Source organism: Colobus angolensis, unplaced genomic scaffold, assembly GCF_000951035.1.
Source record: "Colobus angolensis palliatus isolate OR3802 unplaced genomic scaffold, Cang.pa_1.0 Scaffold49, whole genome shotgun sequence".
NCBI lineage: Eukaryota > Metazoa > Chordata > Mammalia > Primates > Cercopithecidae > Colobus > Colobus angolensis.
The window spans coordinates 8,658,141-8,673,506 of record NW_012118376.1 but is presented as its reverse complement, the minus strand read 5'-3'; the positions used below and the strand labels follow the sequence as shown (position 1 = coordinate 8,673,506).

At 43.3% G+C, this 15,366-nt stretch overlaps 2 protein-coding genes across 2 annotated transcripts in view; one reads left to right on the top strand and one right to left on the bottom strand.

The window, feature by feature from the left end:
• Nucleotides 1-11,333, top strand: part of NAIP (NLR family, apoptosis inhibitory protein) — a 62,950-nt gene extending 51,617 nt beyond the window's left edge. The window contains exons 11-15 of the mRNA XM_011959304.1: nt 361-528; nt 2,256-2,408; nt 3,068-3,154; nt 5,079-5,243; nt 9,509-11,333. Of these exons, the coding sequence (XP_011814694.1) occupies nt 361-528; nt 2,256-2,408; nt 3,068-3,154; nt 5,079-5,243; nt 9,509-9,873 (938 nt within the window). The 3' untranslated portion in view covers nt 9,874-11,333. The remainder of the gene's footprint in view (nt 1-360; nt 529-2,255; nt 2,409-3,067; nt 3,155-5,078; nt 5,244-9,508) is intronic.
• A 427-nt stretch (nt 11,334-11,760) lies between these two features.
• The window catches only part of LOC105524159 (survival motor neuron protein), a 41,372-nt gene continuing 37,766 nt past the window's right edge, over nt 11,761-15,366 (bottom strand). The window contains exon 8 of the transcript XR_001003707.1: nt 11,761-11,801. The gene's annotated coding sequence lies outside the window, so the exon portion shown is untranslated. The remainder of the gene's footprint in view (nt 11,802-15,366) is intronic.

Sequence of the window (15,366 nt, the reverse complement as noted above, 5' to 3'; positions counted from 1 at the left end):
TTTTTAGTAGAGACAGGATTTCACTATGTTGGCCAGACTGGTCTCGAACTCCTGACCTCATGACCCGCCCACCTCGGCCTCCAAAAGTGCTGGGATTACAGGCGTGAGCCACCGCGCCTGGCTGAAATGCTGTATTTCTTTCAGTGAGCCTAAAGAGTAGCACAGGGCTTCCCATACAGTACGTAATCAGTAAATGCTGCAAACAGCAATATCTCCATATATGTACTCTGTAAAAAAAATGTTTTATGGTATGTGGAAGGTTTGCATGTGAAAATAGCTGGATGAATCAAAATGACAGTTTTAAAATGTCCATTCAGAACTCTTTAGATTAATAATGGGAAACTGTGTGCTGCTTTCCAGACCAAATCTTTCCTAATCTGGATAAGTTCCTGTGCCTGAAAGAACTGTCTGTGGATCTGAAGGGCAACATAAATGTTTTCTCAGTCATTCCTGAAGAATTTCCAAACTTCCACCATATGGAGAAATTATTGATTCAAATTTCAGCTGACTGTGATCCTTCCAAACTAGGTAAGGATGGCACTTTCATATGCTTGTTTTTTACATCAGTTGGAAAAGCTACTTGGCCAATAATTTACTTAAGAGTTAAAGTTCCTGTGGTTCTAAGAGTGTAGCCTGTATCCATGGCAAATTGTGAGGAATAGCACTCTTTCTCATTAAGAAAGCAGAGCGCTATTTGTAATTATTGAGCCTTTACTACACACTAGGAAGTGTCCTAGGCACTTCACAAATATTAACTCAGTCTTCATACTCACTCTATGAAGTAAAGTACTAATACTAATGCTCTTTTGTAGCTGGGGAAACTGAGACATAAAGAGATTAAGTAATTTGTAATATCCAGCTAAGGAAATGTAGATCTGTGACTCAAGTAGAGGAATTTTGACTCTAAAATCTGAGTTCTTAATCCCTAATATAGGCCGGGTATGCTGGCTCACGCCTGTAATCCCACCACTTTAGGAGACCGAGAAGGGCAGATCACTTGAGGTCAGGAGTTCGAGACCAGCCTGACCAACATGGTGAAACCCCGTCTCTACTAAACATACAAAAATTAGCTGGCATGGTGGCGTATGCCTGTAATCCCAGTTACTTGAGAGGCTGAGGTAGGAGAATTGCCTGAACCCGGGAGGCAGAGATTGCAGTATGAGCCGAGACTGCACCATCGCACTCCAGCCTGGGGAAAAACAGCGAAACGTGTGTGTGTGTGTGTGTATACGTATATACATCGAAGCTGGAGGTGGTAGTTATATTTGTCAGCAATTTTTGCAACAAATTTAGGTTTTGCTTCGGAGTTGTCATTCCTTTTATGTTTCTTTTTCTTTTTTTTTTTTTTGCGATAGAGTCTCACTCTGTCGCCCAGGCTGGAGTGCAGTGGCACCATGTTGGCTCACTGCAACCTCCATTTCCCGGGTTCAAGCAATTCTCCTGCCTCAGTCTCCCAAGTAGCTGGGATTACAGGCATCCACCACCACGCCTGGCTAATTTTTTAATATTTTTAGTAGAGACGGGGTTTCACCCTGTTGGCCAGGCCAGTCTCAAACTCCTGACCTCAGGTGATCCGCCCACCTCGGCCTCCCAAAGTACTAGGATTACAGTATTCTTTGTATTCTTTTTTTTTTTTTTTTTTTTGAGACACAGTCTTGCTCTGTTGCCCAGGCTGGAGTTTGGTGGCACAATCTCAGCTCACTGCAACCTCTGCCTCCTGGGTTCAAGTGATTCTCCTACCTCAGCCTCCCGAGTAGTTGGGACTACAGGCGCCTGCCACCCACGCCCGGCAAATGTTTGTATTTTTAGTAGAGACAGGGTTTCACCATGTTGGTCAGGCTGGTCTCGAACTCCTGAGCTCAGGCAATCCACCCGCCTCGGCCTCCCAAAGTGCTGGGATTACAGGCGTGAGCCACCGCACCTGGCCTCTTTGTACAGTATTCTTATTGTGCAAATGTCATGTACAAACTTAGAGTTATTAGATGTTAAAGCTGAAGGTGACGCTACTGAGTCAATGCCTGTGTTTTATAGAAGAGAAAACTGTTATCCAGAGAGGGTCAATAATGTGTCAAAATTCACATCAGTTGTTAGTTGCAGAACCTGAACCCAAGTCCAGTGACCTGATTCTTAGATCATGACATCGTGGTAGCTGGTTTTAATTCAGTATTATTGAAACAAAATAATAAACTACTCGGCTAATTTTGATAGAAATTTGCAGTATTTTCTAATTTCTGAAAATCCTTGATCTTTTACAGTAAAATTGATTCAAAATTCTCCAAACCTTCATGTTTTCCATCTGAAGTGTAACTTCTTTTCGGATTTTGAGTCTCTCATGACTGCACTTGCTTCCTGTAAGAAACTCACAGAAATGAAGTTTTCGGATTCATTTTTTGAAGCCGTCCCATTCGGTAAGAGTTATAATATTACAATTGTGGTTTAAGATGTTTCTATGGACACAGAATCATATTAACCACTCTTTAAAAAGAGCCATATTTTGAGGCTGGGCGTGGTGACTCATGCCTGTAATCCCAGCACTTGGGGAAGCTGAGGCAGGAGGCTCGCTTGAGGTCAGGGGTTTAAGACCAGTCTGGGCAACATAACAAGTCCTCCATCTCTTAAAAAGTTTTAAAAAAATCAATTGGGCACAGTGGTACCTGTAATCCTAGCTACTAGGGAAGAAGGCAGGAAGATTACTTGAACCCAGAAGGTTGAGGTTGCAATGGGCTGTGATGGTACCAGTGCACTCCAGCCTTGGTGACAGAGACCTTGTCTCTTTAAAAAAGAAAGAAAAAAAGAGAAAAATTGTTTCTTAAATAATGAAGTATATGTATTTCTAGAATTTTCCTTTTTTACCTTTAAGTTCAGTTGGATTTGAAATTTCTAGAATTTTAATGACATTTCTAGTTATCAGAATTATTTTCTGAGCAAAAATTTGTTTTATCTACTTAGTCATATGAATTCAGTCTGAATTATTACATTAATTTCTAATTTCTTCATTTTAAAAATGTTACGCTTTGCTGTGAGAGATGTAGCGGACATAACTAAATTTTTATTTTCCCTTTCATAGTTGCCATTTTGCCAAATTTTATTTCTCTGAAGATATTAAATCTTGCAGGCCAGCACTTTCCTGATGAGGAAACATCGGAAAAATTTGGTATGTTTACAAAATAGTGCTTTTTACGTACTCTTATTCTCTTTCTGCCCAGAATCCTTTTTCTCCTATTTTTAATTAGCCACAAGGAAGCATGATATGTATTCGCTACCCTTGCTTACTAGAACAAAGCGATAGTGATGCTCAACTTCTACCCACCAGATGCCTTCACTATAGTTTTACCTCGAGACTTGATCTCATTCAAAGCAGAATGACTTCTTAGAGTACATATTTGGTCATTATAGCACTATGCAATTTCATTGTCAGGTATCTGTTCCAAATAGAAGACCTCATAGTTTCAAAGGTTACTAGAATATAGGTAAAAATCTATCTTTTAAGGTTAAGAAAACTCAATATGTGAAACCCTATATTTCATAAAATGATAGCTATAGAATTTAAATACTTTTTGATTTTTAAAAAAATGATTATGAAAGTAATGTATGCTCATTGAAAACATTCTAACAGGACAAAAAAAATAAAGGGAGGCAGTGGAGACAGGAACTGTACAGCTGTGCTATTCAAAGTGCTTCTCAAACATAAGCGTGCATAAAGATTGCCAGGATCTTCCTCTTCTCTTCCCTTCCTTTGGAGGCACCTAGGTGGGTGGGGGCTGAGGTGGCAGAGGTAGGATCAGGGCCAAGGGGATGGCTGGCATACATCACAGGTTGATTAAGCAAATAATACTGTGAGTATAGCCAGGTGCAGTGGCTCACGCCTGTAATCCCAGCACTTTGGGAGGCTGAGGTGGGTGGATCACCTGAGGTCAGGAGTTCAAGACCAGCCTGGCCAACATGGTGAAACCCCGTCTCTACTAAAAAATACAAAAATTTGCTGGGCGTGGTGGCACATGCCTGTAGTCCCAGCTGCTTGGGAGGCTGAGGCAGGAGAATCTCTCAAATCTGGGAGGCAGAGATTGCAGTGAGCCAAGATCAGGCCAGTATACTTCAGCCTGGGTGACAGAACAAGACTCCATCTCAAAAACAAACATACAAACAAAGAAACAAAACAGTGAGTATAACGAGAGCCACGTTTCCTCACAGTTGGAAAAGGAATTTACTAATACTGAAAGGTGAAGCTAGAACGAACTTTGAAGTATTGGATTAGAATTGGAAATATTGGTCTGGCCTCATGGTTTTTTAACCTGTGAACATACATAAATAGATATCTCTGTATATATACACTGATCTTCACATGTCTATAGATACACACATACATATTTCTCAGTTCAGTCAATGGAGAGACTAGAAGGCACTGCAGTAATAACGAACACACCAAGTGCCTAGATACTGATTTCTAAATCCTGTCCTTCCTTAAAGGAACCAGGGTCCTTGCAAAATTGGCTGATTCAAGAACTGAGACAGGGAAAGAAAATAAGCCTGGGACATTGTTTTATGCTAGAAAGTATTCAATACATTTCCATGCATGAGGCCTCAGAAGTTAACTTTCTAATGATCAAATGATCTATAGTGTGCCATGCTAGGAAGGAGTCAAAGTGAAAAGGAAGGTTCTAAGAGTGGTGGACTGTGAGGCTTTAGGGCTGGGAGGCTGGTGCAGAATCACTGAGGATGACAGCGGGAGGTGGAATGGGAGAGGAGGTGGCTGAAGGCATTGCAGAGCTAGGAAAGGGAACTGCAGGTCAGGAAAAGCTTCATTCTAAACGAGGAAATGGAGATTTAATTGGCAGCCTGGACTTCAGTGCAGGAGAGATTGGTTGGTAGCGGGTGGTGGAGGAATTGTCTGGAGGAGCGGGGAAGATGAAAGCATGTGCTGGCCCTTCTCTTGCCCTCGGAGAGCAAGAGGAATGGCCTCTTTGCTACATGGGGCTTCCTGTACTGTGCATGATGTTTAGACCATGCATGATTTTCAGATTACTGTTGCACAGGAACAAAAAGTGCAAAGAGAATAGCTTTTTGGTCTTTTCCGACAGCCTACATTTTAGGTTCTCTTAGTAACCTGGAAGAATTGATCCTTCCTACTGGGGATGCAATTTATCAAGTGGCCAAACTGATCATCCAGCAGTGTCAGCAGCTTCACCGTCTCCGAGTCCTCTCATTTTTCCAGACTTTGAATGACGACAGCGTGGTGGAAATTGGTGAGCTAATGTTTCAGCTTGCATGGAAGCCAGTGGTATAGTCAAGCTTTCTGCTGCAACATGTCTATATAAACATTTGTCCCTCTAGAAATTTTCAACCCACTTCCTCATTTTCACTATACTGTTCCTTCTAGTGTCCTTCTTGGATTTAGGTGCATTCTGGTCAGATTTGAAAGTACAAAAAGGTCTCCCATTTGTGGATATAGAAGCCCTCAAATCTGTGTTCTTGTCACCTGGTGTTTCAGACACCTGGTCACATATCCTCCTAAGTACTCCTTTTTAAAACTGAAGATGAATACACACACAGGAGAGTACGAAAATCATATATGTACTGCTCACTGAATTTTCTTTTTCTCTTTTTCTTTTTTTTTGGGCACGATCTCAGGTCACTGCAACCTCTGCCTCCTGGGTTCAAGCGATTCTCCTGCCTCAGCCTCCCAAGTTTCTGGGATTACAGGTGCATGCCACACCTGGCTAATGTTTGCATTTTTAGTAAACACAGGATTTCACCACGTTGGCCAGGCTAGTCTCGAACTCCTGACCTCAAGTGATCCACCCTCCTTGACCTCCCAAAGTGCTGGGATTACAGGCATGAGCCACCATGCCCAGCCTAGAAAGGTCTTTTACTTTGCTTTTGAAATATATTTTTTTCAGTGAGTATAGACTTCTATTTTTGGCACGTATTTTCTCTCACTTTTCTAGCTTCCATAATATCTTTTGTTTAGGCGGCTGTCGTCTTTTTATTGTGCTCTTGAAGGTGAGGTATCTTTCCCCCCTCCTTTGGTGGCTTTTAAATTATTTTCTTTGTTTTCTTTTGTGGCAGTTGCTATGAACTTTTGTACCCCCACAATCCACGTGTTGAAGCCCTAACCCCCAATGTGATTGTATCTGGAGATAGGACATTTTAGGGCATTTTGTTATGGCCACCTGAGCAGACAACAGCAGCAGGTGCATGCTAATGTGTCCTGGTGGGCTTTCTTTGTATTTACTCTGCTTGTGGTTTCTAGAACTGATTGGCTCTGTGCTTGATGTCTTTCATCAGTTTTGGGAAGTTCTTGGCCAATATGCATATAGCTTCTGCCCGGTTCTTCTCCTCCATTCTTTCTCTGCTTCTTCTTGCATATAGCAGAATGACTCAACCTAATTTGGAACCAGGGGAGACCTTTTTTAGGAACTGAGATTTCTTTTTCTTTTTCTTTTCTTTTGTTTTTCTGAGGCAGAGTCTTGCTCTGTCACCCATGCTGGAGCGCAGTGGCGGGATCTTGGCTCACTGCAACCTCAGCCTCCTGGGTTCAAGCGATTCTCCTGCCTCAGCCTCCTGAGTAGCTGGGACTATAGGCATGCACCACCACATCCAGCTAATTTTTGTATTTTTAGTAGAGACGGGGTTCTCACCATGTTATCTAGGCTGGTCTCAAACTCCTGACCTCAAGTAATCTGCCCACTTCGGCCTCCCAAAGTGCTGGGATTACAGGCGTGAGCCACGGTGCCTGGCCTGAGGAATTGAGATTTCTGTCGGGACCTGAAGGAAGAATGACCCAGGCATAGTTACTAGAGGAGGGATTGAGACATCATTTCAAACAGAGGTAATCACTTAGGTCATAGTCTGGAGTTAAAGAGAACCAGATATATTTGAAGAACTTGGGGGAAAAAAAGGAATATCTGGAGCAAGAGGCAGGAGTGAGTTGTGAGAAAAAGACTGGAGAGGAAAGTACAAGCCCGACTGGAGAGGCTTTGTCGGGTGTGTTACGAGGGCGAGATCTCATTTTCTTACTGCTCAGCACTGTTATTTTATGTTATTTAAAAAACAAAAAAAACAAAGAAAACAAGGACAACTTACAGCCTTTTTCTTAAAGGCCTTGTTTCTTCCTCTTTATGAGGAAGAATTTAATAACATTAAATTTTATGGTCTCTCTCATCCTCATTTACTATAACTTATTTGTGTTTTATTCTTCTCACTACATTAGGTCAAAGCCTTCCTTAGAACTTGAATCTCACACACAGATTTGAGCCAGTAACCCCTGTCCCTCTCCCTCCTGAGAGCAGGTGTTTTCTCTTCCCAGCATCCAGCAGAATATGCCTGGCCCATAGTGGGAACTCAATAAATATTTGTTGACTGAACGAAGCAAGCTTACTTTTCTGTAGCTTCTTCTGACGGACAGCTGAGAGGCCATTGTTTGCCAGTAGTCACTAATGCTTAAACTTTACCTGTGGGAGACAGCATTCAGACACATCACGGAACTGGCTAACCACACAATAGGAAGTGGACGTTATGCTGAAACAGGGGAAAGAAGGGAATGCATGTGGAAGACCTGAGTCTTTCTTCAAGTCCCTCCAGAAGTGTCCTTCATGTGGGGGAATGAGAAATATCTCTTGAATGTTACTGAAGATACCTATTCAGGACATGGCTGAAGACATTTTCTCAGTACCTCTGTTCTTTAACCTCAGTCAAGCTGCAGTCATAGATTCTAGACTGAAACCAAACTTAACCTTTGCCCAAGTTAGAAAAAAAAAAAGAGGTTTAGCAATTAAAAACAAAGCTGGGCATAGTGGCTCATGCCTGTAATCCCAACACGTTGGGGGGCCAAGACAGAAGGACTGCTTGAGGCCAGGAGTTTGAGACAAGATTGGGCAATATAGCAAGACCTTATCTCCATAAAAAATTGAAAACATTAGCCAAGCATGGTGGCTAGTCCTGAGTAGCTAGGACTCAGGAGGCTGAGGCGGGAGGATTGCCTGAGCCCAGAAATTCTAGGCTGCAGTGAGTTATAACGGAACCATTGCAACTCCAGCCTAGGCAACCCAGTGACACCCTGTCTCAAAAAAGAAAAATTTTTTTTTTTTTAACCCCAAAACGAAACAACAAAAACTCTGCTCGGTACCCATTCCAAAGTCTAGTCAACCTGTGTTCACTGAGAACACAGGGTGTGCCCAGCTTCCGTTTCCTTCAGAGGCTTTAGTCTCCAACAGGAGGGTCCCTTCTGGGCCACAGAAATAGGGCATAGCAGTAGACAGTCAGATGACATGGCTTTAGGAATGTCACACCCCCTTCTCTATAAAAGGGGAAGACATAGTTGCCACAACCTCTGAAGTCCCTTGTAATTTAGTCTGGCTTTTTCTGTTTTTTCGTGTTTGTATGTTTTGTTTTGTTTTTCTGTTTTGGTTTTTTAGACGGAGTCTTGCGCTGTCACCCAGGCTGGAGTGCAGTAGTTGGATCTCGGCTCACTGCAACCTCTACCTCCCAGGTTCAAGCTGATTCTCCTGCCTCAGCCTCCCGAGTAGCTGAGATTACAGGCATGTGCCACCATATCCGGCTGATTCTTGTATTTTTAGTAGAGACGGGGTTTCACCATATTGGCCAGGCTGGTCTCAAACTCCTGACTTCAAGTGATCCACCCACCTCGGCCTCCCAAAGTGCTGGGATTACAGGCATGAACCAGCGTGACCGGCCAACTTAGTCTGGTTTGTAGGCACGATGTGCCTTGGCATGTGACCTCCTGTGAGACCAAAAGAGAAGCTCATATTTGTCCAGGATGGCGAAACTCTCAGCACAATGGCGTCAGTGCTTTAAGATTTGGCTGTACTTCTTTGGTTTCTGCTTCTCCCTTATATTTTTGCCAGGTGCTTCTTTATTAACTCATCAGCTCTTTGAGTTTTTTAAGGAGATATTTTTAAAATATTATATTAAGCTGGGCACAGTGACATGTGCTTTAATCCCAGCTACTTGGGAAGCTGAGGCAGGAGGATCACTTGAGTCCAGGAGTTTGACACCAGCTTGTGATGGCCAGGCACAGTGGCTCACACCTGTAATCCCAGCACTTTGGGAGGCCGAAGCAGGTGGATCACAAGGTCAGGCGATCGAGACCATCCTGGCTAACACGGTGAAACCCCACCTCTACTAAAAATACAAAAAATTAACTGGGCATGGTGGTGGGCACCTGTAGTCCCAGCTACTCTGGAGGCTGAGGCAGGAGAATGGCATGAACCTGGCAGGCAGAGGTTGCAGTGAGCCGAGATCGCACCACTGCACTCCAGCCTGGGTGACAGAGTGAGACTCCATCTCAAAAAAAAAAAAAAAGAGGAAAAAGAAAAAGAGAGCCGCCTGTGTTAACCCAGCAAGACCACATTTCAAAAAACAAAATTATATTGAGCACTTCCTACTAGTAGTGGTGGTGGGAGAGGAGGCTGGTTAAAATAACCTAGTTCACCATTATTGAAATGGAAGTCCTTATGATTCTATTTTCATAAATGTTTTGTTTTTGTAGCCAAAGTAGCAATCAATGGAGGTTTCCAGAAACTTGAGAACTTAAATCTTTCAATCAATCACAAGATTACAGAGGAAGGATACAGAAATTTCTTTCAAGCACTGGACAACATGCCAAACTTGCAGGAGTTGAACATCTCCAGGCATTTCACAGAGTGTATCAAAGCTCAGGCCACAACAGTCAAGTCTTTGAGTCAATGTGTGTTACGACTGCCAAGCCTCATTAGACTGAACATGTTAAGTTGGCTCTTGGATGCAGATGATATTGCATTGCTTAATGTCATGAAAGAAAGACATCCTCAATCTAAGTACTTAACTATTCTCCAGAAATGGATACTGCCGTTCTCTCCCATCATTCAGAAATAAAAGATTCAGCTAAAAACTACTGAATCAATAATTTGTCTTGTGGCACATTGAGGATGTAAAAAAAGTTGTTCAATTAATGCTAAAAACCAAATTATCCAAAATTATTTTATTAAACATTGCATACAAAAGAAAATGTGTAAGGCTTGCTAAAAAACAAAACAAAAAACAGTCCTGCATACTCACCACCAAGCTCAAGAAATAAATCATCACCAATACCTTTGAGGTCCCTGAAAAATCTACCCCAGCTAAAGGTAAACCCTTCAATCAAGTTGATACAGCTAACCCTCTGTTGTCCATGGTCAGCAGGGAAGGGGTTGGGGACAGGTCTGCCAATCTATCTAAAAGCCACAATATGGAAGAAGTGTTCCATCTATATACTAAATGGCTAACTTAATGGCTGAATGAGTTTCATACATGGATGAAACAAGTGTAACACAGGATCCACATGAATCTTCTGTGGGGCAAGAGATATTCCTTAATCCTTGCAGAAGCTGTTTTCTATACTGAACTAGCTTTGGTACAGTAGAATTAACTTACTTTCCCTTTATCCACTGCCAGTGTAAAGAGGAAACAGGGGTTAGGGAAAAATGACTTTATTCCAGAGGCTTTTCAGAGTTCAACATATGCTATAATTTAGAATTTTCTTAGGAATCCACTCTCCTTGGGTAGGAAATATTTTATCTCTAGTGATTTCATAATATTACTTCCGTATCATAGTATTTCATAGTATTATATTTGATATGAGTGTCTATATCAATGTCAGTATCCAGAATTTCATTCCTACCAGTTAAGTAGTTTTCTGAATGGCCAGAAGACCATTCTAAATTCATGATACTACTATAAGCTGGTAAACAACCATACTTTTATCCTCATTTTTATTTTTACTAAGAAAAAAGTCAATTCTCCTCCCCGTGCCCAAGTATGAAATGTAGGGACAGTGTGTGTGGTGTGGTCTCATTTGTTTAGTAAACCACTTACGACTGGGTGCGGGGCTCACGCCTGTAATCCCAGCGCTGTGGGAGGCTGAGGTGGGCGGATCATTTAAGGTCAGGAGTTCGAGACCAGCCTGGCCAGCATGGTGAAACCCCATCTCTACTAAAAATACAAAAACTAGCTAGGTGTGGTGGCACATGCCTGTAGTCCCAGCCACTAGGGCAGCTGAGATGCAAGACTTGCTTGAACCCGGGAGGCAGAGGTTGCAGTGAGCCGAGGTGGCGCCACTGCATTCCAACCTGGGCAACAGAGCAAGACCCTGTCTCAAAACAAAAAACAAAAAACAAAACCACTTACATTTCTAGCTACATTAAGAATTTCTGAATATGTTAATGAGCTTGCTTGTGGTAACCATTTATCATATCAGAAAGTACATGTATACCAAAACATGTTGAACATCCATGTTGTACAGCTGAAATATACATAATTTTAATTTGTTAATTATACCTAAATAAAACTGGAAAAAAGTTCTGGAAGGATGTATCTAAAAATGTTAATAGTGGGTACCTCTAGGAAGTGGGCCTGGAAGCCATTCTTAGTTTTCACTCTCTCCCTTTCTGTACTGCTTTTTGTTTTACTAGTGCCTGCATTATTTTTCTATTTAAAATAAAAATAAATCTAGTTTAGCACTAAAACATTAACTGGAGCTACCTCTGGAGGGCAAGAGTACTAGAAGGTGGGATGGATAGTCTTCTTGCTTGTCTGATTTTATATGTAATACCTTTGTAATTAGAAAGGTTGTTAAGTATTATATCAGAATCCAGTTAGGAGACAGAAACCACACAGCAATTTCAATGGGGAATGTTTAATATACAGATGCTTGGCCGGATGCAGTGGCTCACGCCTGTAATTCCAGCACTTTGGGAGGCCAAGGTGGGCAGATCACTTGAGGTCAGGAGTTCGAGACCAGCCTGGCCAACATGGTGAAATCCTGTCTCTACTAACAATACAAAAAAAATTAAAAAAAAAAAATAGCCAAGCATGGTGGTGTGCAACTGTAGTCCCAGCTACTTGGGAGGCTGAGGCAGGAGAATTGCTTGAACCCAGGAGGCGGAGGTTCAGTGAGCCGAGATCGTGCCACTGCACTCCAGCCTGGGTGACAGAGCAAGAAGACTCCGTTTCAAAAAAAGTAAAAATAAAATAAAAATATACAGATGCTCCTCAACTTACAACAGGGTTATATCCTGGGAAACCCATTGTAAGTAAAAATATTGTATGTCAGGCATTTAATATACCTAAACTACCGAACATCATAATACGTTAAAAACTCGTAAGATTCCATGCAAATTATTTGCCCAGAGCTGCTTCTAAGGGCTTTTAGTTTAAGCAGGGGTCAGTAAAGTATGGCCCTGGACTGTCCAGCCCTCAAGCTAAGAATGGTTTTCACATTTTTTAAAGCAACAGAGACTATCAGTGGCCTCCAAAGCTAAAATATTTACTCTGTTCTTTTACAGAAAATGAACTACTTCTATGACAAAATACTTTTGAATCATAAGCTCATCATGCCCTTTATTCTAGTTTATATCAGTCTTCATGGGACTCCCAAGTCATCCCTCATTGACCCAACACCTGTCCTCATGGATGTAAGCCCTCCCTCCCTTCCTCCATCCATCTCTTCCTGTCTCCCTTTCTCTTTCCCTCTCTCCCTTCCTTCCTTTTCTTTCTTTCATAAAGAAAAGAGGTTTAGATGACTCACGGTTCTGCGGGCTTCACAGGAAGTATGGTGCTGGCATCTGCTCGGCTTTTAGGGAGGCCTCAGGAAACTTAAAATCGTGGCGGAAGGTGAGCACATATGTCACATGACAAAAGCAGAAACAAGTGAGAGACAGTGAGGGGGCAGGTTCCATACACTTTTAAAGATCTCATGAGAACTCAGTATCAACACAAAGATAACACCAAGCCATGAGGGATTTGCCTCCATGATCCAAACACCTCCCACCATGCCCCATCTCCAACACTGGGGGCACAATTCAACATGAGTAGAGACAAATATCCAAACCATATCATTCCACCTCTGGCCCCTCCCAAGTCTTATGTCCTTTTCACATTGCAAAATACAACCATGCCTTCCCAACAGTCCCCCAAAGTCTTAACTCATTCCAGCATTAACTCAGAAGTCCAAAGTCTCATCTGAGACAAGGCAAATCCCTTCCACCTATGAGCCTATAAAATAAAAAACAAATTACTTACTTCCAACATACAGTAAGGGTTCAGGGGTTGGGGAAATATTTCCATTCCAAAACAGAAAAATCTGCCAAAAAAGGGGGCTACAGGCCCCATGCAAGTTCAAAACCCAGCATGCCAGTCATTGAATCATATAACTCCACAATGATCTCCATGTGGCACGCTGATATGAGGATTGGGCTCCCAAGGCCTTGGGCAGCTCTGCTCCTATAGCTTTGCAGAGTTCAGCCCCTGAGGCTGCTGTCACAGGCTGGAGTTGATTGCCTGTGGCTTTTCCAGGTGCAGGGTACAAGCTGCCAGTGGCTCTACCATTCTGGAGTCTGGAGAACAGTAGCCCTCTTCTCACAGCTCCACTAGGCAGTGCCCCAGTAGGGACTCTGCATGGGGCCTTTAACCCCACATTTCCCCTCCACACTGCCCTAGTAGAGGCTCTCTGTGAGGGCTCTGCCCCTGCAGCAAGCTTCTGTTTGGACACCCAGGCTTTTCCATACAGCCTCTGAAATCCAGGCAGAGGCTACCAAGAATCCACCATTTTTGCAGTCTGTGTGCCTGCAGGCTTACCACCTAATGGAAGCTGTGAAGGCTATGGCTTATGCCCTCCAAAGTAACAGCCCAAGCTATACCTAGGCCCCTTTGAGCCCCTGCTGGAGTTGAAGCCATCTGGATGCAGTGTTCGGAGGATGCACAGGGCCCAGCCCAGGAAAACATTCAGTCCTCCTAGGCCTCAGGGCCTATGATAGGAGGGACTGCCCCATAGGTCACTGAAATGCCTTTGAGGCCTTTGCCCCATTGTCTTGGATATTACCACTTGGATCCCTTTCAGTTATGCAAATATCAACAAGTGGTTGCTCCACAGCCCTGCTTGAATTCCTTGATGAGAAAGTGTTTTCTATTTTTTACCACATGACTAGGCTGCAAATTTTCCAAACTTTTAGGCTCTGCTTCCTGTTTAAATGTAAGTTCCAACTTTAAGTCATTCATTTGCTCCCACATCTCAGCACAGGCTGTTAGAAGCAGCAGGCCACATCTTGAATGCTTTGCTGCTTAGAAATTTCTTCTGCCAGATACCCTAGGTCATAATTTTTAAGTTCAAACTTCCACAGATCCCTAGGGCACAAACAGAATGCAGCCAAGTTATTTGCTAAGACATAACATGTGACTTTTGTTCCAGTTCCCAATAAATCACTTGTTTCCTTTTGAGACCTTGTCAGCCTGGACTTCACTGTCCATATCACCATCAGCATTTTGGTCACAACCATTTAACCAGTCTCTTAAGAAGTTCCAAACTTGGCCAGGTGCGGTGGCTCACGGCTGTAATCCCAGCACTTTGGGAGGCTGAGACGGGCGGATCACAAGGTCAGGAGATCGAGACCATCCTGGCTAACATGGTGAAACCCCATCTCTACTAAAACTACAAAAAATTTTTAAAAATTGGTGTTGGGCACCTGTAGTCCCAGCTACTTGGGAGGCTGAGACAGGAGAATGGCATGAACACAGGGGGTGGAGCTTGCAGTGAGCCAAGATCGCGCCACTGCACTCCAGCCTGGGCGACAGAGAAAAAAAAGAAGTTCCAAACTTGCCGGGAGTGGTGGCTCACGCCTGTGAACTTAGTGTCAGGCCTCTGAGCCCAAGCCAAACCATTGCATCCCCTGTGACTTGCACATATACGTCCAGATGGCCTGAAATAACTGAAGAATCACAAAAGAAATGCAAATACCCTGCCCCACCTTAACTGATGACATTCCACCACAAAAGAAGTGAAAATGACTGGTCCTTGCCTTAAGCGATGATATTGTCTTGTGGGATTCCTTTTCCTGGCTCATCCTGGCTCAAAAAGCTCCCCCTCTGAGCACCTTGTAACCCCTACTCCTGCCCGCCAGAGAACAACTCCCCTTTGACTGTAATTTTCCTTTACCTACCCAAATCCTATAAAACGGCCCCACCCTTATCTCCCTTCGCTGACTCTGTTTTCGGACTCAGCCCGCCTGCACCCAGGTGAAATAAACAGCCATGTTGCTCACACAAAGCCTGTTTGGTGGTCTCTTCACATGGACGCGCATGACACTTAGCACTTTGGGAGGTCGAGGTGGTTGAATCACTGAGGTCAGGAGTTCAAGACCAGCCTGGCCAACATGGTGAAACTCCATCCCTACTAAAAATACAAAAATATTAGCCAGGCATGGTGGCGCATGCCTGTAACCCCAGCCACTTAGGAAGCTGAGGCAGGAGAATTGCTTGAACCTGGGAGGCAGAGGTTGCAGTGAGCCAAGATCACACCACTGCACTACAGCCTGGGTGACAGAGAAAGACTCCATC